At 52.4% G+C, this 24,406-nt stretch overlaps 6 protein-coding genes across 6 annotated transcripts; 1 reads left to right on the forward strand and 5 right to left on the reverse strand.

Moving 5' to 3' along the window:
* Positions 1–1,402: 1,402 nt before the first annotated feature.
* On the reverse strand, positions 1,403–3,211 carry Z517_11463 (dihydroxy-acid dehydratase; the record flags this gene model as incomplete). Its single annotated transcript, XM_013423047.1, has 1 exon — positions 1,403–3,211. One exon carries the CDS (start codon positions 3,209–3,211, stop codon positions 1,403–1,405), a length of 1,809 nt encoding a protein of 602 aa, XP_013278501.1.
* Positions 3,212–3,874: 663 nt separating this feature from the next.
* Z517_11464 (uncharacterized protein) lies at positions 3,875–5,396 on the forward strand (the record flags this gene model as incomplete). The annotated part of the gene is made up of 3 exons (XM_013423048.1): positions 3,875–3,900; positions 3,963–4,007; positions 4,055–5,396. The coding sequence occupies 3 exons, from the start codon at positions 3,875–3,877 to the stop codon at positions 5,394–5,396; spliced, it is 1,413 nt and encodes a 470-aa protein (XP_013278502.1).
* A 576-nt stretch (positions 5,397–5,972) lies between these two features.
* Positions 5,973–7,508, reverse strand: Z517_11465 (uncharacterized protein; the record flags this gene model as incomplete). The annotated part of the gene is made up of 4 exons (XM_013423049.1): positions 5,973–6,004; positions 6,062–6,836; positions 6,910–7,314; positions 7,383–7,508. The coding sequence occupies 4 exons, from the start codon at positions 7,506–7,508 to the stop codon at positions 5,973–5,975; spliced, it is 1,338 nt and encodes a 445-aa protein (XP_013278503.1).
* A 3,668-nt stretch (positions 7,509–11,176) lies between these two features.
* Z517_11466 (uncharacterized protein) lies at positions 11,177–12,274 on the reverse strand (the record flags this gene model as incomplete). The annotated part of the gene is made up of 3 exons (XM_013423050.1): positions 11,177–11,737; positions 11,803–11,923; positions 12,012–12,274. The coding sequence occupies 3 exons, from the start codon at positions 12,272–12,274 to the stop codon at positions 11,177–11,179; spliced, it is 945 nt and encodes a 314-aa protein (XP_013278504.1).
* Positions 12,275–16,420: 4,146 nt separating this feature from the next.
* Z517_11467 (uncharacterized protein) lies at positions 16,421–21,051 on the reverse strand (the record flags this gene model as incomplete). Its single annotated transcript, XM_013423051.1, has 3 exons — positions 16,421–16,771; positions 16,889–19,717; positions 19,771–21,051. The coding sequence occupies 3 exons, from the start codon at positions 21,049–21,051 to the stop codon at positions 16,421–16,423; spliced, it is 4,461 nt and encodes a 1,486-aa protein (XP_013278505.1).
* An 827-nt stretch (positions 21,052–21,878) lies between these two features.
* On the reverse strand, positions 21,879–23,731 carry Z517_11468 (uncharacterized protein; the record flags this gene model as incomplete). Its single annotated transcript, XM_013423052.1, has 3 exons — positions 21,879–21,937; positions 22,004–23,388; positions 23,439–23,731. 3 exons carry the CDS (start codon positions 23,729–23,731, stop codon positions 21,879–21,881), a joined length of 1,737 nt encoding a protein of 578 aa, XP_013278506.1.
* Positions 23,732–24,406: the final 675 nt, after the last annotated feature.

The following is a 24,406-nucleotide window of genomic DNA, read 5'->3' on the forward strand; positions in this document are numbered from 1 at the left end:
AGGTATCCTTGGTCATTTGGCCGTTGTCACACTTCACTCACCCAGATATCTTCAATCAGTTCGGCACATGCTCCTCTAACAACATGAAGTGTTGCCACGTCAAGGTCCCAGCAGGAGTCAGATCGGTAACGGGTTGAACGCCTCAGTCACTCATTTTGAGAACGCCTCACGGTTGAATTGGGTCGCTATCTCCCACATACTCATCCACGATCCCAGATATTTACTGACGATGACATTGCTGGCACCATCCGTGTGTCCTGTCCATTGTATGACGATGCTATGTTCCCATGACAGCAGAGACAAAGCATCAAGTGACATAATCAGACATCGCAAGACTAAGACGTAATGTGAACAAAGTAAGGTCATGTCGTTCCAATATGCCTTTATCATGGATTGAATTGGGGGTATAGCGCGCCCTCCGACCAGAAGGATACAAGGTAACGAGACGTCAGGCTGAGACTCTCCGGTTTCTCCCTATGACCTGGGTTGACGGTCATGCATTCCGGTGGATGGCCTCGATGCGCCATTGATTAGAGCTCTCAGTCTGGTCTGTTCGAAGACTTTCTTCGGTGGTTATGAGGTCTACCTTTTGCGGGATGCACCTCTTTCCCACATCCTGCGCTCAATTGAACGAAGGCGGCACATCGCAGGAGCATTGCTGGGCGGGGAATATCAGCCACTTGACGGTCTCAAGGCGCTGCACCTTGAGTGGGTTCAGCTGCGGATGCCTGTGTTGTTTCTGCTAGCTACGTCGAGGAGGGCTTGACTGAGCCATGGGTGAGCGACACGGTCTAGAGTACGATGTCAAGAATAGGGTGGTGACGGTGGTGCTGGTGCTGGTGCTGGTGCTGAGAAGAGAGAAGAGGCTGATGTGCAAGGATCAAAGGTGCAGATGTCAAGCCGCTATCCGCAGGCAGAATCAGACTCGGCAAATTCAACTTCCCCTTTCTTTTAGCCGCCTACAGACAATGCATCCATCATCACTATTCATCAAGGCTCATCTCTACTCACAGTCCTACATACCACAACCTCATCGAACCATACGATTCTCCCGCATCGACTTTTGTTCCACGACTGGATAAGACTATCCGCCTCGCCCCTGTTCGCTCACCGTTCCAGCCTTTCCGCGATAAGCTGCGAGAGCATCACATCAACTGAACCCACCAGCGCCCCAATAACCCTCCACAACGTCAACTGGAACGGCCTCAATGCGTCTTACGTGCATAGATACTTGAGACGCGGTAGACTATGGTGCAAAACAAAGGACCTCTGCTCAAGATGCTTTAGGAGCTGGAGAATGTTTGTTCTCTATCAGAATTGGCTGACGGACCTTGCCCTCTTCTTGTGGCTCGAGACTCCTAGTCTCTGTTGGCCTGGCCTTGCTCTTACTGACTTGTGGCTTTCAGAACAGATCTGTGACAGCCCCATGACTGGCATCACTGACGAGCGCTGCATATTTTGCTAGTGTGCCCCTCGTTACTGCCGGCTTTGGAGGTTTCCACTCCTTTCGACGTCTTTCCAGCTCCTCGTCACTGACATCCATCGAGATACTGTTTTTCTCGGCATCGATTGTCACTTCATCACCATCTTTGACCAACGCAATCGGCCCACCAACGGCTGCCTCGGGACAAACGTGGCCCACGATAAATCCGTGTGACGCACCCGAGTACCGTCCATCAGTCACAAGAGCGACGTTCGTGAGACCTGCCCCCATGATGGCTGCACTGGCCTTTAGCTGCTCCGGCATCCCTGGCCCACCCTTGGGTCCCTCATATCTGACGATGAGCACAAGATTCTCTCCACGTGGTATCGCACCTCTATTCAGCGCATCGTTCAATTCAGCCTCCTTTTCAAAACACCTCGCCTTTCCTGTGAATCGAAGGCCTTCTTTTCCTGTGATCTTTGCTACCGCTCCGGCAGGTGCAAAATTGCCTTTGAGAATCTGAATGTGCCCGCTCTCCTTGATGGGGTTTTTTAGGCTCTTGATGATGACTTGATCGCTGGGAAGACTGGGCCAGCTCGCGACATTCTCAGCCAGGGTCTTACCAGTTACTGTCAAAATGGAGCCGTCGAGCATGCCCGCTGCGATCAGGAGTTTCTGTACACTTGGCACGCCCCCGATCTCGTAGAGATCTGCCATGGAATATCTTCCCGATGGTGCAAGATCTGCGAGGAAGGGGATCTTATTGCTCACGCGCTGGAAGTCATCGAGGGTGAGCTCCACACCTGCGGTGACGGCCATGGCGAGCAAGTGGAGGACCGCGTTGGTACTTCCTCCTAGGGCCATGGTTATGACGAGTGCGTTCTCGAAGGATTTGGGGGTCAAAAGTTTCTTTGGTGTGATGTCCTGTTCCAGGCAGACTTTGATGGCATCTGCGGCTTTGGCACATTCGCGCATTTTAGCTGGCGAACTCGCTGGTGTCGAACTCGATCCAGGCAGCGATAGTCCCATTGACTCGATTGCTGTGGCCATGGTGTTGGCGGTGTACATGCCACCACAGGCCCCGGCACCTGGACAGGCATGCCTTTCAAGATCCTCCATGATCTCGTCTTTGGTCTTGGATGTGTCACCCCCATCGTCTGGTTGACGCAGGGTATTGAACGTGTACGCACCAAATGCCTCGTAACAGGTGGCGACGTTAATGGGCCGGCGCAAAGTCTCCGAGTATCCTTTGTCGATTGTCCCTCCGTAAATCATCAAACTCGGTCTGTTGTGCCTCGTCATGCCCATGATGCAACCCGGCATGTTCTTGTCGCAGCCAGGAATGGTGATATTAGCATCATGCGCTTGAGCACATGTCACCGTCTCGACCGAGTCGGCGATGATCTCGCGAGTTTGCAAACTGAAACGCATTCCTTGGTTTCCCATGGTGATGGCATCGCTCACACCGATGGTGTTGTACTGCCAGCCCAGCATTCCACGAGCATTGACGGCCTTCTTGACCTCCTTGCCCAGGTCTAGAAGGTGCATATTGCAGGGATTGCCCTCCCACCAAACACTGGCGATGCCGACATGAGGAGCCGTCTGCATTGCTTGTCTGTCTGGCACGCCCGCGGCGAAGAGCATAGCCTGTGCCCCGGGGAAGTCATGCTGACGAGTCAAATGCGTTGAGTAGCGATTGAGCATGGGCTTGCCATCGACACCGGTGGGCTCCGAAGAGCGCACGAAGTCGAGATAGCGGGGTTCCTGGAAGCCACCTGTTTTATCCATCTTGAAGGATTATCTTGCTCTTGACGCTCAGTCCTGCGCGCGATTGAAAGGGAAGACCGTACGACAGGCGATGCTCGGGAATTAGAAATGATGGGCCAATGTCAAAGACACTTTCGGTGATAGATTTGCCAGGGCCGAGGGTGTGGGATCTCGAGCTCCCAGCGACGATGCTGTCTGTGGTTTCTGACGGATGCGACAGAAACTTTGTGACTGGAAAATTCCAGGCCGGGAAGAACCTTCGAAATACGAGACGTTCGATTGGCAGAATCCGTTGCTCCATTGCTCACTCTGGCATTCATGATCCTCTGGGTTCCCCACATTGTCATATTGGTTTCTCGGAGTTGACGCCGAACGAGGGGAATTGATCAGATGAGGGTTGGAGGGGCTGACAAGGCTGTAGTTCCTAGGCTTAAGGGTGCTTGTTTGCACTGTTTGCATCATAAGGTGTGATTGCACTGTTTTGTATGTTTGTCAGTTTTCTCCCTGCAACGACGTCACTCGACATCGAGACCCCCATTTCTATCCAACAAGTTGGACACTTGAAGCCCTTTTTGACCACCTTATTTCCTGTCACGACATTTGCTGTGTGATTCACAGGCAAGATACCCATCCGCAAAGGATCACGGACCAGATGCCGCTTCCGCAGAATCCGCGGCAAAGAAGATGGGCCCCAAAAGTAAGGACTGGTTGTAAGACTTGCAAGTAAGTACGCGAGTTATCTCAAGTTTCCTCACCGCGGTGACAACTCTAGGAAACGCCGGAAACGCTGCGACGAAGGAAAGCCGTATTGCATGAGGTAACGACAGCCCGATCTCGAGCTCTCATATCCTAACGTCGACCAAGATGTTTGAATGACAAGTTTCATTGTGACGGATACGAACCTCCAAAGACCTGGCTGTTTGAGCCATCTCAAAAGGATAAAGTCGACACTTCAAAACGAGAATCAAGCTCGCTGCAGGCATTTCAGTCTCACCAAGAGTGCCACAGGTCCTCTGTAATCGCAAGAAATAACAATCAGACTCTTTCCAATCCCACCAGGATCCTCGCCGAACCTTCGACCCCGTGGATGGTAGACGCGGACCACAATTACACCCATTTGTTCCTCCGTAAAACCGCGCCTCTTCTCTCTTCCACCAGAAAATGGCGTCATTTCTGGCAATCCATCGTCCCACAAGTTGCCTGGGCGAACCCATCGGTCCATCATGCAATGATAGCGGTCGCGGCGACTTTTGACTCTTATATTTCGGGGATTGATCACACTGTCCTGATATTGGAGCGGAGATCCCAAGCTGTTCGTGCATTTACAACCCAGCCTCCTTCATGGGATGTCGCGCTGATCGTCTGCCGACTGTTCTCCGCAATGGCTCAGTGCAACGAGGATTTCACGGCCGCCATGGCGCACATGAAGAGCGGGGAGAATATTCTCAGAGAAGCGACCCGAAATGAACATACACGGTCCGAAATTGCTCGGCTGATGGCTGCGACCTTTTTTGGCCTATCAGCCGACACAAACAATGATATTAGTGTTATGGATCGATTCCCTCCGAGCAAGCGCCGAGCCTTTCTTGAGCTGAAGGTTATAGGCGCTGACTATGCAAGGCTCATACGCCGAATAGCACAATTGCGCCTTCAAGACGTCGCCACGCCGACGATGGGTTTCCTCTCAGTTGCCTTTACCACGATGAACCAAGCCATCAGCTCTGCCATGTACCCAGACCTCCTGGTATTTTCTGAAGACGACGGGGTCGTGCCTGCAGCCGAGGTCCGCACCAAGCTAGTACGAGAAGATTCTTTGATGACCATGGACGAGCTAATCATCATGTATCCTTGTCTATGCTATGAGCTAGAACACTACCTGGATGGCATAGCCACGGGCTCGGGCACTCCAATGGCGTCATCTCTCAATGATCTCAAGCAGCGGCTCAGAGTCCTCGTGGACAACTACGTCGTGCAGGCGTCAGATATCGAGCCGCGCATGACGGCCGGCACATTTTGGCTCGACGACCGGGGGGTTCCGGGGTGCTTGATGCACAAGCACCTCGACCGACCGCAGACCGGCGTTAGTCCGTGTCTGGGGCAAGGGGGGGCGGGCGCCGGTTTTGAGGATCAAGACCCCGTTTTGCGTGAGAGGAGAGGGTACTACCACGAACACGTCTGTCAGTATCGGAGTGGTTTCATGTGTTGACCTGGTCTGGTTCGAGTGTCATCAGCCATATGAACTCGACTTTTTGGCTCTTTTTGAAGCTTCATCACCACCTCCCTCTTTCCTCTTCAGAGCCCGTTCAGAAGACTTTCAAGTCATTGGTGTTTTTTTGGGTCATATCACATTGGTATATAAAATCTGCTGTTTCTCTGGGTATCTCTTCTCCTTTTGGAAAAAAACCGGTTTCACACGCGCGCGCCTTTTTGTTTTCCCCTTCCCACCCATCAGCAGACGTCTTTAGCGGGCGATATGCAAAATAAAAAAAGGCTCTCTATACACTCAACGCTCGACGCTCATTGATCGAGCCCCATTCCTGCCCTTATCCTCTCCTCTCAAGTCTGGCAAGAACACGTCCAAGGCAGACAAAAAGCCCACAAGCACAAAAAAAGGGTCGTTAAGGAGAGACACGAAAGGGTATCCAACAACTCCCGACGGCCATGGAGAGAAGTTATACTCCGATGGCCACATTCCCTTTTTTTCCCCTCCCTCTTGGCCATCCCTAGAACTCTCGACATACCTAGGGATGTCCACCCACGGCTTCCTGCCTCAAGGGCAAGGTTACTGGATGATAGAAGGGAACGACGGGGCAACTGGTCGAATGTCAGTATTTGAAATCCCAAAAGACTCGCGAAAGGGCAGCCACTCACTCTCCATGATGGCAGGGCCAAAGAGCACTTCGTTGGCACTCAGGCTTCTGCCGGAAATGTCGACGATCGTGATGAAAATGAACACTTGGCCGCCACCGATACTGCCTGGGATGCTGACGTTGATACTTCCGTCACTTCCAAAGACGGCCTGTACCGAGACCACCTCGAGGCCGGCAATGAACGTCACAAAGACGACTTCGACTCGAGAGAAGTCATGGTGCGACTTGGAAAAGTCTGGAATGAGTTGAAGAGACGAGCCGGCACCGGGGGCGGAGCAAGATGAGGCAGAGCCACCGTTTGTGCGCGCCTCGAGAGCGGTGCTGCGTCGTGCATAGGCAGGTGTGGATGTGGCCATCGAGGCCATATCCGTGGTCGTGGTTGTTGTAGTTGTGACTGACGCAGCGGCCTCGGCGGTCGCCATATCCATAGTTGTGGTAGTGGTTGTTGAGTAGTCGGCCGAGTCAGTGGTAGTGGTAGAAGAGGTGGTGGTGGTGGTTGTCGACGTGCTGTCGTAGGCGGCTGTTGTGGTTGTCGAGTCAGTGGCATCAGCTCCATACGCGCTTGTGGTGTCCGTGGCAGTTTCGATGTTGGCCACAACGGTAGCATAGTTGACGGATTCCGTGGAGAAACTGTCGCTGCTACCACTCTCGTCGAAGCAGGCCTGGGAGTTGGTCTTCAAGCCGGGGAACGCAGTGAATGGCAGCGGTGGATTGTCGGCAGGGCAGGAGACGATGAACTGTGAGGCAATGGTAAAGACCGAATTGGGGTCAAGAGGCTTGAATGGCTCTCCGTTAGTCCAAGTTTATCGCTCAAACAGCCAGCTGTACCCAAAGGGAGGTTAGACTTACAGTTGTAAATGGATTGGGGGCGGCAATTGCACCGAGCGAGCTTCTCTGCGAACTGGTATGCAATGCCTCCGTGGCCATAATACTGGCAGCTACCGAAAGGATATCTCGCGACCCGATGAAGGGCGCCGCTCCGAGATAAGCACTGGTTCCCACAGATTCCAGGATGGCGCTCACAGTGACGAAGCTGGCAACGTCCGTCACTGGGAAGCTATACTGGCAAGGTTGGACCGGTCGAACACCGGCAGATTCAATCGCAGCGATGAGGAACTCAACGTGTGCCGATTCGTCCGACGCTATGAATTCAAGGTTGAGGAAGAATGCCTCGTCAAAGCCGGCATTGACAAAGTCCTGCAACTTGAAGCTGCTAAAGGCTTCCTTGTAGAAGGTGTTTTCAAGGTGCTCGAGCTATTCAGGATGGGTTAGATTGCTGACGTCCGTCTCAAGGATAGAGCTTGACAGAAGGGACTACTTACCGTCAGAGCAAATTGCAAGATGGTGATGTCAACCTCGGAGAAGCCGCCACCACGCTTGGTAACAGGATGGGCCAACGTCAAGCCGGCGAAGAGGGTGCTCAGACCAGAAAGAGTGAATGCTTTCATTTTGAGGGAGGAATGGGGTTCTGTGCGAGCGCGACTGATATCAAAGGGATATGACGGAAGACGTATGAATGAGAGTGTCCAGCACACGGTCAGGCAAAAGCAGAGCTTGTCAAAAGCTTGGTGAATGGAATGAAAGGCAGACTTGTCAAAAGCCTCGTAGAAAAGAATGACTTATCAAAAGTCTTTTGAAGGAAGGACTGTAAGCTGAGTGCTGGTTGGAAGAAGTGCTGATCGATATCATTCTAGCCATCAGAGGGAGGGTTATATACATAGTCTCTGCCATACCAGACAGCTTCCAAGAAGGAAGTGTGAAGATCCGAGCATCGCCTGCTCGATCAATCATCTCGGTAACCCGTACGGAGTTCATCATGTCAGCAAAAGTGTTCAACTCACTACAAATTTTGACACCGGATCATGGAAGGTGTTTGTTTCAACTTTCCCAGTGGTGTTGTATCAAGGAGCAATACCTCGAGGGGGCAAGAAAAAAGGAGCCCTGTATCTCATTCATGGGGTAAGCGTGCCCAAGCTATCTCTCGGAAGTTGATAGTTGCCGGGAGGTAGGCGTTGAGATTCCCGCAGTGATCTACGCCAGGAGGAAGGGCAAGGGGAATGTTTGCGCAGGGCTAACACCTAGGTCGAGATCTGGGGAGGGGGCCCAGAACCTGACCGAGCCAGTGCCTATTCCATTTCGGGTGGTTATTGCAGAATTCACTAAACGTCGCGAATGATTGCAATTTTAACTGCGACACCGGAGGAGCCTGAGGAAGCGGTATGAGGCTAGGGCGGGGCAGGGCGTGTAAATCCAGCGGCTGTCTTCTTGACCGTTGTGGCAGGTACCAGCCACAGTGGTAACTTTGAAACAGTTTATGTCTCTCAGTGGCTCAAAAGAAAATGGCAGAGGGAGATGGTGACCGGAGGGTTGAACAGCCGAACAATGGTGAAGCTGTTGACATGTTTCAGCGACAAGAAGGCGCGACAATGCCAAGCCTGAGCACGTGAATCCAACAAAGCTTGGCATGAGCTTCGGCTCAGAGCTTTAACAGTAGTCTATACCTTATTGAGAGAACCTGACGTCAGTGGGGCGATGCTCGAAGATCCCCAGCTCGGGCCCTGGTGGCCCTGGCTTTCTCCCTGTGCCTCATCCAACATCATTGTAGATCAACCTGGTTTTACTTTTGCTCAAAGTCCTGTTCAGCTCCCTGTGTACACTTCTCAGCTCACTACCCATTTGCCCTGCATAGCCCGGGAACTCACATCAGTGGTTCATCTGACAATCCCATTGGTTCATTGCTGGAACATCGTCTCCGCTATGATGTATGCTGGTATTTCGCAGCACGCCTTGATTGTCCGATCTTTCCCTCTATCAATTCTGGTATGAGTACTGGCAGCATGTGCAATGTACAGTGGCCAATGCCGTGAGAGAGAGTCGAATTTAACTATAAAGATAAGCCAGCTGGCGCCCTTTTCTTCAACCCTATCCCTACACCTGGACTTTCACTGCATACCCGCATTCTCTGGCCCTTTACAAAACAATCAAAACCATTTCTGGCAAGAAGAAAAAGCATAACCTCTTGTAACACAGACAACATGAATAACCAAGGACAAGCAGCTGGACAGAAGGAGGACTACCTCGACAAAGGTAACTCGATTCCTCACCTCTCTTTTCTTTCCCTTTGAGCTACGGGGGACTAATTCGGTCTCTTTTTGCGTACAGGTCTCGATGCCGTGGAGAAAAAGTTTGGCCAAGGTACATTTCACATTTCTTCTCCCTCGGTCTGCGTCGTCTCTTCTGTACCACTCCTCGCAAAGTCTCGTCAAATGCCGGGGGAAATGCATATACTCTAAAGACTCGTCCTGACCTTGTTCCCTCGATCAGGCAAAATCGACCCCGCAAAGCAAAGGGGCGTCAACGAAAAGATAACCGACAAGGCGCGAGATATGTTTGAAAAGGCCACTGGGAAAGACGTTCCTGACAAGGTACGTTATGTGCTCATTCACAAAGCTGCCTGTTCAATTCCCCAACCTTACGGACTTGGGTGCATTATATATCGCGCGCATCGTTCCTCGCCCAACGTCGTCAATATAAGAAGTGTGCTGGGAACAAAAAATGTAGTGAAGACAAGCTGGGTTGGAAGACTGGGACACCATCACACTTGGCATCTATCTCGACAATTGTGTTTGCGCTATTATGCCCCAGGCATTAACAAGTCTATGTCTAACACTGTGTACATCTCCACAGGTCAGCAACTAATGTGTGGTGTTGATGCTCGATCACTGCAAGGTACCGAGGACTCATGGCGAACCTGGGGGATTCGTTCCCTCAGTTAAGATGGGAAGGGAATTAAATGTTATCAATTGAATGTCCAAGTATTTGTCTTCAGAGAAACATTTTCCCGTGTAAGCAACGATCTATTTTTTCTATACCGGCGTTAAGGTGTCATGCCACGATACTGGTGCTGTTTACCCTTCGAAACCACTCAGGCGAAGCGTCGTGAGTCAGCACACACAGAACGTCATGACTGGTTGCTGACTCCCAGAACTTCGGCCACAAGCATATTGTCAGAAAATCATCTGTAATCCTCCTGTCCTGTTATAGCCGATCAGTCCACAGAAGTTTTTTCCGCCATAGTTGAAGTCCATGGACTTTGTAGTTACACTCTAGCAGCTCCGTGGTTGGGCTCATGGGAGCGTGTGCACAAACAATATACCTCGGAAACGGCGATCTTCTCTTCGACTCCGGAACTCGGTTGATGTCCCTTGGATGAGCATGTCCGTTGATCTCACACAAACATGCCCATTGCCAAACCAGCCCGTTCTATGCGCTCTGTAGTGGACCGATCACGGACATCATCATCCGATAACAACTTTCCATTGCCCCTGCCACCACCGTCAGCACCGTCAACCCATTTCTCCCTTTGTTTCGGAGGCCGCATTGCCATAGGGTGAGATAGGCCTGATGCATGACGTGTCATGCCGGGAGAGAAACCCGCCACCACTCGGAACCAAATTGGAAGGTAATTAAACCGACCGGTCCAGTCCCGTACCGTTGCAGTGCCAAGGCCAATGGAGTGATGGTGGATCCTGCCAGGCCCGCGAACGAATGGTTGTCGTCCCTCTCCACCAAGCAACCTCAAAGTTTTCCCTTCTGAACCAAGTCCCCCTGCATCGCAGTTTGAGAATTCTGCCATCTTCGTTGCCCTCCATGAGCTGGACGCGGTACGAGTGGTTGACCCGCGGATCGCCCATGATCGGGTAGCGCGTGAGGAATCAGCCTCTCTTTCGCACACTCTGCAGGAACCCCCCTTCGCCCAAACCCAACCCACCTCGCGGAATTCTTTTGGCGGCCGATTCCCGTGGGGATGATGGGCCATACAGCCACACTCCATCGGCGATGGTCAGTTGCAGATCATGCTCTCTTCAGAGCAAAATCTCCGTGATGATCAGGGAAAGTATTTCTCCCCCTTGACGTGGCAGCATGGCTTGTGCACAGGGCTTGTCCCACAATTGAGATTTCTGCGCAGGGTCGAGCTTCGAGACCTTGAAATCGTCCTGGTGCCAAGTCTGGAATGTCCAGTCCAGGTCCATCAACTCCACCAGGAAGCGAGATCGAGATCACAACCGAGGACAGATAACACGTGCAAGATAAGGAATGCAAGAGATGTAGAATATCAATTTCGCACTGCAGTCGCTTCGTTGGATTTCAGCCAGGGGAAAACTGTGGGGACCGCATAGTCTCTTCTCCGCGGGTCAGTATCTGAACGTCCAGGATGTGGTCCGCTTAACGCACCTCCAAGGGACGTGTGACTGCCCGGAGAGGTTGGCGGTGCTCCGAGACGGTCCTGCCCATAGCTGCCAACTGTGTCGACCGGTCGGTGTAAACTTGTAGGCGAACGATCCCTCAGTCCGGTTTCGATCAGGAGCCCTTCGGCAGTGATAGACGGCAATCGTGTTCCCGAGATGTTAGATTCGGGCGAGAGTCGTGACGCCGTCTGGACAGTAGATCCTGGTCCTGTGCTGGCGATCGTGGGCGGCGGGGGAACTGGATCAAACGTCCCCGACGATGTCGAGGAGCGCGAGGGTGCTGGAGCGTGTGGGCTGGGCACGGGGAGTGGCAGGATGATGCGCCCTCCCGATGCTGCCAGGCTCGACTCGGACTTGAGTAAAGCAGGAGGGAGGAAATTTTGATCTGTTTCCGCCGTCTCGGAACCGTTATTTGACACCGCGGTATCCTGTTACAACAAATTAGCATCGTAGCCACGTGCAGGCTCGATCAGCAGCAAGAAGATAGCCTTACGATGTCACGCGCTTCCTCGATCAAGGCGCGTACCTCTGGCGACACCATTGGCAAGATCTCATTGAGAAGGCTCTCATACCGCGCCAAACGCCGCGAGGTTGCTGTGAGGTCCTCGGCAGTCCTGGAGAGCGGGGGGGTTTTCAATGGTCAGCATCTACATTCGCAAGCAAGCACACTCATCGATGGGGGCTGAAGTTGCAAAAGCTTACTTCCGCTTCCTCCAGCCCTTGCCGTAGCCATAGTAGCAAGCGGTGCCTGTGTGAAGGCATCTCCGACATGCAGGCCTGGAACCATCACACTTCGTCTTCCGCTCGCGACATGGTTCGCAAGCGTGACTGGTTCGAGCCCGTTCAGGTTTGTCCCATGCGGAGTTGCTTGGCCGTGAAATGGGCAACGAGGTACTTTTGGTGACACCGGCGGGAGACGCGGTAGAAGGTGGAGACAGGCCACTGGTGGTATTGCCAGGCTTCATGGCTGAATTTTGCCGAGGCTCACAGGGGGGTTTCTCGGGGGAAGAGATCAAGGCATACGGGTATCAATATCTGGATGCAGCGATCTAGAGGTAGCGAAGTGTCTAAACCGACAGACCAGAATCGAGTTGTGGAGAGAGCCTTTTGCAGCGGCAGACGGGTGCGCTGATGTAGGAGCAAAGGAAGGAAGAAAGGAGCCAAGCTAGAAACTTCGGAAGAAGATGGTGAGGATATCAACGGGTAGATGTATCAAGCTGCAAGATGCGTGCGGCCGATCTCGTGGTACTAGGATATTCGGAGGAGGGAAAAAGGGTGGAGAGCGAGGCGAGTGGGTTCGATGGCGGACTTGCGCAAGTGTGGTAGGGCAACGCGGTAGACGGAGTCCCCCAGAGCGTTTCCAAGGGGGAAAAGAGGCGTTTGTTTAAGTGGTGAGAGAAACTAGCGAAGGGTGGAATGGCGAAATTTCTGCTGGTTTCTATGATCAGGACGATTTCTGTCAGTCAGTCAGTCAGTCAGCGAGCGCAGTCAGGCAGGCAAGTGGTCAAGTCACTCAGTCAGTCAAGCTGCGAAGCTGCGCAGCTGCGGAAAGACGGGTAGGTGTGATTCTAGGCGACCAAAGCATGGTCCCCAAGTAAATTATTGTCGTTGTACTGACGCCAGACGCCGATGGTTGGGAGGGTCAATGGTTTGCCAGTTGGAAAATTGTAACGGATCGTGTGGTGGGCCGGCGGTGCTGGTCGGGACCCGGAAGGATGGAGCATGAGACCCAGAACAAGCCAACGCAATAGACCGTGTCTGGATCCCCGTACCTTGCTGGAACTGTTCAAGGCCCCAAGGAATCCATAGGCTCGACTAGAACGTCTGTTTTGGAGACAAGCGAGCAAATTCGTTAGATCACGATTTTTTTGTTTTTTTGACAGGGTAGCTGTTATCGTATTGTGGTCTTGGTAATTCGGTACTGTTACTTGCAAAACGGCGATCTCGGACCGAGGACGTGCCAGAGTAAAAGGGTTCGGAGATGGCGGGGGGCGACAGAGAGATTTGTGGGTGGATGCGCAAAAGACGGATAAGCTACGGGGAGAGACAGAAACGGGCAAGACAAAGAAGAGCAGGGGGAGGGAATAACGGTTTTGTGAGGGCTGAGTGGCTCTGTAGCATGACCTGTCGAGGGAGGGTGGGAGAGAAGGTGGGAACTGATGACTGGGGGCGAGAAAAGAGCCGTTGGTCCAAGATTCAGGGAGCAATGGGGGAAAAGTCTCACGCGCGCATAAGAGAGGAATTGTAACGGCGAAAGACGGGGAACAGCCGTGGTTCTGGTTGGAAGTATGGGTTGTGCGCGTGTATTGTTACCTAGTAGGAATAGGAGAAGGCCAGTCAAGAGGCGAAGAATAATGGTGACGATCAAGAGGAGTGTGGGAAGGATTCCGAGAGAGGGTGCGGCGACGGACAGATCACTTACTCAAAAGAGCCTAGAGAAGCGAATGGAAAGGCGAAAGGAGGGAAAAGAAAACATGAAGAAAATGAGAAAATGCTAAAGGGCAGAAAGTTGAGGCAGCAGGCGTGTTATTGGTAGGAATAAACACAAACGTTTTTAATACCTTTGTGGACATATTACCTATGTAGGCTGGTCATTAATTGATACACACCGTGGTTCTTGCTGGGTAGATCCCCACGTACCTACTTGTAAGTACCGAGTACCTTAGGAGTACCTCAGGTGTATACCGAGTAATTAATGGCAGATAGAGTTGTTGCAACGGCTGGCGGGCCGGGATCCGCCATGACAGATTGGACCGAGTACTGGGGGGCATCAGTAAATCAAATACCTATTTACTTATTAGCAGTGAGTAGATAACTCGGGTGCTCAGTCAGGTACCAAGTGGCGGGTACCTGTACCTAACAGTTCCTTTCCCCCCAAAGACATCTGCTCTAGGCCCTACTCTAGGCCCCACGAGTACAAGGAGGGACAGTTCCTTGGCGTCTCTCTGTTGCGATGCTAGTGCAGATCTAGTCAACATCCATCTCTTTCTCATCTGCGGCCATCCCCGTCACCCTACTTGGTACATACTCCTCAGCCCATTTATTCTACGATACTCGTACTGTGCAATTCAATTCTCAATGCAAGACGATAAGATGCATCCTCCCTGCTCAAATAAGATCTGACTCCTCGTTGCCTCGTCCACGTCATCCTCGTCCTCGTCGCCACCACCACCGCCACCACTGCCACTGAACATCAAGTCATCATCTCATCTCTCTCCGAACATCCGACGTGGTATGTCCATCCTCCGCCCAAGTGGTTTGTATCGTTGACTCGTACGACTCACTGTGTACATACTGACTGCTCCCAGGAATACACGCGTTAGCACTACCACATCGGCCTGGCCCGCTGGCTATTGGCCTCCTCTTCCTCTCCATTCAACTCCACCACAAAATGTTCAGCCGGATATAGCTTCCACAAATTCCACAAATGCCCATAGTTCCTCCTCTTCCTCTGCTGCAGCCGCCTTTTCTCTTCCCTCATCCAATCATGCTCGGCTGGAGATCGGGAAATTTATCCAATCTTTGCTCCACACTTTTCTTCTGGGTTCGGACAACAACCCCAGCATCGGATTTAAAATCCCTCTTGATGTCTCCACAGGCCTCCTCTTAGCTCTACGGATCCGTACACTCGGGTGCGTTTACTACAAGTACGCCGTATTCCGAAATCGTGAGTTTCTACGCAGGTTCCAAGTCTACCTACCGGCACACTTGTTCTTTACGCTCTTGTGGCGTCGGGGCCTGCATGCACCTCGCCTCATTCCATCACGCGACTGTCTGACGCATGGCATGAACCGGCGGTGCTAGCACGAACTCGGAAAACATCAGGTCGCCTACAACCACGCACTGCACCCCCCCCCCCCCCCTTCAAACTGGGGTTGCTGAGTACCTGCCGCTGAGTTCAAGAAATGTGTCAGAGTATCATTGTTTGACAAGCTCGATTGTGGCTCGTCCATCCTGACAAAAAAGAAACAGACAATTTGTCACCCTCCGCAGTCAGGGGCAGTCAGCGGAGCCTCTCGCCAAAAGGTACAATCTCATCCAACGAGTTTGAAGAGCTGGCAGCCTCGCAGATTCTAAAAGGCCTCGGTGATATCCACCTGCAGATACTTGTATCAATTACGCCTGTCTAGAGAGACTGTCAGGATGCAATTTTCCCTCCTCAACAAACTGGGCATCCTATGAAATGCCATCTTGGCCCTTTTGGGGAATCTTCGTTGACTCCACCTGCTCAGAACTCGAGCTGAAACTCCCACCCCTGTGGAAGAGATGTCCTTCAAAGACAAGTAAAGCTTGATCAAGGTTTGGAATCTTCACCAACACGACCCAAACGAAGTTAGAACCAGCGGTAAGATGCAACGACCTTAACCTTCTCGTCGCCGCGACACGTGAAAACCCCAATGGAAAAGGAATCCGGAAGCCAAAAACCACGGACAGCAAACACAACATCGAGCTTCATCGGGATTAAAAAGTCTAAAATACCGGTATGCATCTCCCTCTGCGTTTCAAACCGATTGCCATCTTCTCTCTGTCCACCCCTTTATTGAATCTCATGTCTATCGCAAGGCCCAACTCCCGTCTCTTCCGCTAGATCTGTCTAAATGACACACTCATGACGTCGTCAAAGGTCGAAATCCGACAATAAGAACATCGGGTACTTACTCCCGATGGCTTGCTGCTCTCGATTTGCATGTGGAGAGCTTTCGATAAAGTCAATGGGAGTTCTGCATCCAACGAACCAACAAAACGCCAGATTGATCCCGGATCGTGAGACAAACAAATACGCGCGTACGAACACACAGAGAAGCAGACTTTGCACCCTTCTTAGAAGAGGAAAAGGTCGCCCCAACATCCTCTGCATGTGGTGTATGCGAAAACCACAGCACAAGCACAATCACAAGCACCCACGACATCACCTGAAACGCCCACGCTGTGCAACACATCAACATCACCCAGGATTCCCTGGTTTCCCATCGCTCATCGCAAACCCCTCCGGGACACTCAGTCATTTTGTATTTGTCCTGCTTTCTCCCTTTGTCCTACCCAAATCCAGCGTCGTACGTGTTTCGAATGATGATCTCGGCCTCTTTTCGGCAACGATTTCGTCGTCTTGATCACCGCTTGACACTCGCCTTTCTGACCGGTTCGACACCCTGCATAGCACCCAGCTTCACTCGATCCAGGCTTACTCGAGGCGCCCTCCCGCGCGCCGGGGTAGGACCTGTCCCCGTAGTGTCCCACTCCTGGATCCGGCGCTGTATGTCCGGATCGCTTTCGTCTCCGATGAATGTCCAGGACTCCTCAATGTTGCCGCCTTCATCGAGGTCAATAGCGGTAAGCCCATCTGCTTCTCCAGCTGCTGCGGCGGCGCCCCGTTGTTGGATCGCGGCGCGGGCCCTGACTAGCGATCGTGCGTATTCGAGGTCGCGGTAGATTGCTTGAATGGCGGTTTGCACGCCGTTCTCCTGCAGCACAGCATTAGCACATCTCTTCACACACAAGTTCCGCCTCTTGTCCTCAAGAACAATACCAAGTGACTCATCATCCAAGGTAAAATAAAAAAAGGGAGATATCTCTCTCACCTTGCGAATCTGCTCTCCTAACAACCTCGCCTTCACAATCATCCGCTCGCTGTGCGTCGCCTCCCAAAGCGCCCTTGAGAACACGCTCACGTTGACCTTCTTCAAGCAGATACCCACGCCGAGATCCTCCACTCTCGATCCAAAAAAGAACTGGTCCCCAAAGAACGGTTTCACCACCGTCGGAAGTCCCGCTCGGAGACTGGCGCCGGTGGTCCCCGCGCCGCCGTGATGGCACGCCGCATCAATCTGACGGAACAACCAGTCGTGCGGCGCCGACTTGATCTGGAAAATGTCCGGGGGCAGCGGAACCTCAGTCTTGAGAGCTTGCGGATCGCCGAGGCGATCGGACCAGCCCTTGGAGAGGATGCAACGCACGTCGGCCTTGAGGACCGAGTCCACGACTGTCTTGGTGAGTGCGGCGGGATCAGAGACGACGATGCTTCCGAACCCAATATACACCAGCTTCTTCTTGTCGTCTCGAGCCTTTTTGATGAAATCGGTCAGTTCGCTAGGTGGCGTCCAGTCCGAGGCTTCGTCAAGAAACCAGTAGCCCGTCACTCTGACCCAGTCACTATAATCCAGAGGCGGTGCTACCACATGCGGGCTGAAATTGTACAAGAAGGGCACTTTGTTGGGCTGCATCTTGTCGAGATTGGTGCTCCTCAAGCCTAATTCCTTCTTGCGCCAGCGGTTGACTTGTCCCGCAATAGCCTTCCAGAACACATTATCGAACATGACGTATGAATAGTAGTTATACGCTCCCCCTATTTTGTGTTCCGGAACGGCAAAGGCGTGCGGATATGCACGCGTGCGCGTCCACGGCATAGTGAATGCGCGAAAGTAAGGGACGCCCAGGGCTTCGGCGATATGGATGCCCGCCATGGCTGAAGGTGATTCGATCAGCAGATCCGACTCTTGACATGCAGCCCAGGCTGAAGTCAGAAGTTCGTCGATCCATGTGCGGAACTTGGCCGAGGCTTCTCGTAGAAACGAGTATGTAAACATGCCATTCTCAACACAGATGCGCATCAGCTCGGCCGGGTCACCATCCACAGGTCTGAAATCAATCCCATGCTTCTGGATCCAGGGGCCAAACTCAGCATGCGTGGCGATACGCGGCCGGTGGCCTTCTGCTAGGAGGCCCTTGCACAAGGCAATATAAGGCTGCACGTCGCCTCTTGAGCCAATTGTGAGACACGTAATGCGAAGTGAATCACTAGGTTTGGACAAGTTGATGATAGAGGAGCGAGGGTCGTCGAACAGCACTGGGCCCGAAGGCTCCTCATCCTTGTGGCTGTAGATAGCTTCAGCTGTATCGGGCAAGACCAGAGCATGATCACCAGTTGTGGAGGAACGACGGGCTTCTTGAAGCTTGCGATGCTCTTCTTTGGCGATTTCTGCGTCATCTTCATCTGCTTTTGCAAGGACGCCCGATTCTGCCATGTAGCGAGCTGTTTCTAGACTGTGCAGTAGCGTCACTGTGCAGTCATCTCGATGTTCGGCCGAGCTGAATTCGAAGAATAATTCCTCGTGACCGCGAATCACCAAGACTAGACCGTGATAGCCGAACCGGAAGCCTTTCTCCTTGTCGACGTTCTCAATGTCTTTCAATGGGAGAACCAGCTTTGTCCGCGTCCCAGGTAGGAGACTTCGAAAGCAGAATTTCCGATTGCTGATGTATATCTTGCCATACAGGGGGAGCACGCGGTGCAGGAACCCGAAGTAAGTTGCTTGTAGTTTTTCAGTGACAGGCAATGCGAAATGTGCGCGAAAGCGGTCGCCATGGCCGACGTTGGCTTCTTCATCTTCGGGATCGACGCCTCTGTCATCAGGGACGACACCCTCGTTTTCTCCATAGTGCTTCCTACTCCCCGCCCACATACCCGATACTTTCTCCAGATATGACATAGACTCGGTGGCGAGAAGTTTTCTCATTGAACTGGACCGGCTTTTGAGATAGTCGGCGAAAGCTCCAGCTCGTTGCAGAGGGTAAGATCCGGCTTTCACAAGATCCTGCAGAGTGGGTGAGGAACTGTCCCTAACATAATTTTTGCCGGATTCTAGTTCTGACGAGAGGTATTCATGTTGAACATTCCCCCGGCGGTCTGTGTGTGGCTCATGAGTGCCTCGGATCGGGACGGTAAACGTATCTCCTCGCTGTGGAGAGCTTGACAGGATTGTCCCCCCTTCTGATGATTTTCTCGTAGGTTCAGTAGATATAGATGCCAAAGTTTCCATTCGGTGAACGGCCGGCTGGTGAAAAACATCGCTCCTTGTCAAGATTTGGCTAGCGGACATTTGTGCTTCTGCGCGTGGCGATAAGGGCGCGGTAGACGAGTCTGTTTCCTTGTCGATAGATTGGACATATGAATCTTCAGAGTCGTGATGTCTCGCTAACGGTGATCGGGTCGTTCGCTTTGAGTTGCTCGCCTCGAGACGACTCGTACTTCCACTTCTGCGGCCTCTTTCGAAACTGGCACGACCGTATTCCCCCGTAAACTCGTTGCTAGAACGTGAAGGACTATTGCCGCGAGGAAACTCTCCGCTTATTCTCGGAGATAGTCTGCCGTCGTTTCCGACAGAGAATGGGATCAGAGTAGCTCTGACACTGTCTTTGAGAGGAGGACTCGATTGAGCCCTTGGACTCCCGGCGACAACATCGGAAGAAGTCCGATGTGGGATTGGTCTAGGTCGGGGGTTGGACCAAGGCTCGACCTTTCTTGTCGGCGAAAGTACATCTTCCGACGTCCTCCTAGCTGGAGCCTCGGTGATCAGGCTTCCGAGGACGTGGAGTGCATCTTGGCCAAAGCTGAAGAAGGAGAAGAAATACTGTAAGAGTCAGCGTCGCGCAAAACAAGGATTGGTAGGATAAGGGCCCTTACTTCGTCGATAGCGTAGGAATCCTCGCTTTCAATCACTCTGATCTTGACCGTCTCTGCGAATTCGACCACTGGGCTCTCCTCGAAATCAATGATGTTCTCCACTGGTAAGGAAATCTTGACGCTGTCACCATCATTGTGAGAGCGGAAGATTGTCTTCTGAAGAGTCTGCACCCATTCCTTAGCGCTCGAAGTGGTATCTGCTCGAAAGTGATATGTGCGATGGTCTGTCGTGACAGAGAAATCTTTGCAGTCCTTGGACTTGCCTTTGTCCTTATCGGTGGAGAGATTAGCAGATATGCCATATCTGAGGTCGATATTTCCGGAAGGGAAATAGAGGTTTGAGGCATCGGAGTGGTAGGACAGTACATCCCCTTTGAGGGAAAACCAGTATCTTTTGTATTTGGAAGTCGTCCTGCCCTTCTTTGAGAGATATCCAGTTTTGACAACGGTGTGCGACTTCTTGGGCAGATAGGCATAGAAGCAGATGTGTTGCTTTGTGATGTAAAGATAGCCCTGTAGGAGCACGCTCTGCAACAGCCAACACGGATATTCTGCCACCACGGACTCGGGCTCTTCAAACCCGAAGATTTCCATCAGCCGTGTCGCAAGAAGCGTCTGCGGCGTCGATTCGCCTCTGCTTCTAGACCTCAGGGCTGTAGGAGATGGTTGCATAGGATCTTGACCTTCCGCACTCTCTTGAAACTGGGCCTCTGCAGTTATCAAGCGACTGAGAACAGGTGCATCTCGCGGATTGCTCCTCGAAGACTCCGAGGTCACATCACTTCCAGGACTTGGATCTTGTTGGGGCGTGCCCTCTTTCCTGCGGATCGATCGTCCTGTGAGACGTGGCAACGACTGGACTAATCGCTGACTTGAAAGACGCTTGCTCTTCTTGTCACCGCTACTTTTATCGTCCTTTGTTGCCACAGATTGTGTCTCTTTTGACCCTGTCTCTGAAGTAACCGGGAGGGATGCATCATCGGTGGCTGTCTGTGCTTGTTCCTCCGGGATCTCATCTTCACTATCGCTAGACTCGTCAAATCTCGTGTTGAAGTCGGTTCGCGACCCGGCGGCCGCGATCATGGAAAAAATGGATTGATTCATGTATTGGGCAGGCATATTTGAGCCTCGATTGGGGGCCGTCACGTCTTCTTGGGCATCGTCTCCCAGGCGCAGGCGAGACGGGATGTGTGATGAAGGGAGGCGATGAAGGTTTGTGTGTCGCGTCTGAAGTTTGCGGAGGCCGCTCTTCTTGGGCGGAGGAGATTCGAGGTTCGACATCTTGTTCGCTCGTTGAGATCTGGGGTGCGCGGGTCAAGTTGACAAAGGGCTTTGGATCCCTCAGTGTATGGCAGAAATGCCCTTCTCAAAGTGTCGGCAACGCGTGAGGCATTTGGGCCAAGTGCACACTGTCAGCGTCCCCAGTGAGAGAGCAACGAGTCGCTGAGGGTCACAAGTTCACTGTGCACACATACACACAGTCTCTCACCTGACAGCGTGATGGGTTTGTTGATGGGAGGTAGCCCGATAGCCAGGACATCCGCTATGCGTCGGGGACATTATGGAAGCATCTCTACAGCACATAGATGCCGATGCAGAACAAAACGGTCGGGATATGATACCGCCGACGAGCTTCTCGTGCCAGTCAACAGTAGGAGAGGATGAAATGATTCAGGTATCTTTCTCTCTCTCGCTCGCTCTCTCTGTCTCTCTGCGTCTTTCTCGGTTCTGTGTTGCATGGGGGTGTGTGTGACTGAGCCTCGAGACCGTGTATCCGCTAGTTGGCCAGGGTCTGAATTATCGACCCAATCACAAGGCCTGGGGCTGCTTGATTACAACAAAGTTACAACAAAGCCCGCAGGTAGCATTAGGCGAGCTTCGGGCTCAACATTCCAGGCACCACAAACGCAGAGAAGCAACAGTCATGTTGCCTCATAATCGCTGCAGCCTGCCGCGATAGGCTCAGAAGAGCAGAAGAGCAGAAGTGCAGAAGTGCAGAAGAGCAGAAGAGCGATAATAGATATTACCAGCCTTGTCTATATACCGTCCATTCCAGCCTACGCGAGCCTGTTCTGCGTGTCCGTTTCCACCGTGTCTATTTTGAACGTCTAAGAAGTCTCGAGCATTTTAGCATTATTCCGAGCACTGGCAGCTGCCGTCACAGACACTGGTATATTCGTTAGCATCTTCTGTCCCAAGCGAGAAAGGGGTCGAATGGTTAGAGAGGACTTACATCCTGCAGGCGAATCATCCCACGGCATGTACATTTCGACCAACTGCAGACAGGGAGCTTTTGAAAAAGTTTCGTCTTGAAACAAGGCATGGATGTCGTCCTTGGTCCTGACTTGGTATGTTTTGTAGCTGCCTTCTGTTGCTCCAAAGGCTGGGACCAGATCCTTGTATTTCCAATTCTGGATGTCGTTGTAGCCGGCTTCCATACCGTGGATGAAGCGTTCAATGGTGTAGCCGTTGTTGCAGACAATGAAGATGATTGGGTTGAGATTATGCCGGATCATCGTGCTCACTTCCTGGCATGTAAGCTGGAAACTACCGTCGCCAGTGAAGAGAATTGTCCGACGGTTACCACCGAGCTCTTTGGCGGCCAATGCTACACCCTGACATGCGCCGGTCGCATAACCAATACTTCCCCATAGAATCTGGCTGATGTTCGTCACATTTGGAGGGAATCGAGTATCAAATATGCCATAGTTGGACGTTCCAGTCTCGGTGAGCACAATGTCACCGTCGCGCAGCCACTGTCCCAGCCGCGGCCAGAACCAACGGTGCGTGATGGCAGTGTCGTTGGGATTTTCATCTTCGGGGATCTGTTTCTGTTGTAATGTAGGTCCAGGCTGAACATCGAGCTTGGGTAGTCGGTCGATGAGTCTGCGGAGGACGCCTTTCATGCCAACCCCGGGGTACTCTGACCACCGCACTCGCATGTACGTACTGTGAAAGTCGATGGTTTTCAGTTGCGAGGTTCGGTAGGAGAATCCGGCCGTGTTGAAGTCGGACTTGACGCTGCCGATGGACAGGAGCAAGTCTGCCCCTTCAACACGCTCCTGGACTCCAGGGTTGGACGCAGCTCCTGCATAAATACCGCCGAAGTTAGGCAAGGTTTCATCGACGGCGCCTTTGCCCATGGGCGCCACGAACACCGGCAGACCCGATTTCTCGACCAGCTCGTGGGTCTCGGGCAGCACACGGTGACGAATGGCGCAGCTGTCGACCAGAATGACGGGGTTCTTGGCCGCGGTGAGATACTTCAGAATCACATCGACCACGTACTCTTCCTTTTCGGGGTCATTCTTGTGCGGGCTCAGGTCCAGTTGGGTCTTGAGTCGTTGGCCCTCAACCTTCCGTTTGACCATGTCTGTCGGGAGCGTCAGGTAAACGGGCCGACTGAGAAGGTAGCACTCGCGCAACGCATTGTCGATTTGTGAGGCAATATCGCGAGGGTCCTTCAATTTGGCGACGTTGACTGCCACATGGGCGGCCATCTCGGCGAAAACATTGAAGTTACCATTGCCCAGGGTATGATGCAGAAGCATGCCATTTTTCTGAGATATGGTACTAGGTGTCCCGACGATATGCACCACTGGCACAAACTCGGCAAAGCTGGAATGAACAAGTTAGTGAGTTGTATCAGACAGCTATTCCGAGACTACGTGACTCGCCTTCCTGCGGTTGCATTGAGCAGAGACAGCTCCCCCACTCCAAAGGTGGTGATAATAGCTGATATCCCTTTCACTCGAGCATAGCCATCGGCGGCGTAGCCTGCGTTGAGCTCATTGCAGTTTCCCACCCATTGAAGACCGCAGCCCTCGAGATAATCCAGAGCCACCAGATTAAAATCACCCGGAAGTCCATGGACAGAGTCGATGCCCATCTGCTTCAGCCTAGTGAAGAGATAAGTAGCGACATCCACGGGCTCTCTCAGCATTTCGGTCAGATCGGCCATGATTGAGGACGAGCACACTACAAGAGGAGGGACACGGAGAAGAAGAAGAAGAAGAAGAAGAAAAATCAATTGAGAGACGGTGGACAGGAAACTACATCCAGAGAACTAGGGATGAGGTAGATTTTATAAGAAATTCACGAGATGCTCCGATCGCATCGGGCATGATAAGCATTGAGGTCTGCAGCGGAAGGCCGGCAAGAATGTTGAGATGAACTTTACGGTCAACGACAAGCAGATGTAACAGGGAAAAAGCTGGGATCATGATGCTTTGTGATGCAAGAGTGGTATGATGTGACGCGCAACATCAGCCCACCACGCCAGAGCAAAAGCTTGTGATAATTCGAACAAAGCATTTGGTGCATCCTTATGTGAGGCATTCTAAGCTGCCACGGCCGCCAGGGCTGTTGTGCAACCTGCTGGGGAGAAACGTGGCACCGCGTATAAAAATTGCTGGCAGCTGGATTATCTGGGAGCAAAGCTTACTCGTACCTTCAAACCAAACAAGTACAGTGCCTTCCTAGCACGCCGAGGCCCTGGGGCACGCCAACCATGCCAAGGTGGGTAACTCTAGGTAAAGAGGTCCCTATCAAGCTACCCCCCACTAGCCAGCGCCCAGTGTACAGGTATTTGTTCATCGCGTTGGGGCGGGAGCCAGTAGTTGGGCTCCGATGCCCT

Source organism: Fonsecaea pedrosoi (assembly GCF_000835455.1).
Source record: "Fonsecaea pedrosoi CBS 271.37 unplaced genomic scaffold supercont1.8, whole genome shotgun sequence".
In the NCBI taxonomy this organism is placed as follows: Eukaryota; Fungi; Ascomycota; class Eurotiomycetes; order Chaetothyriales; family Herpotrichiellaceae; genus Fonsecaea; species Fonsecaea pedrosoi.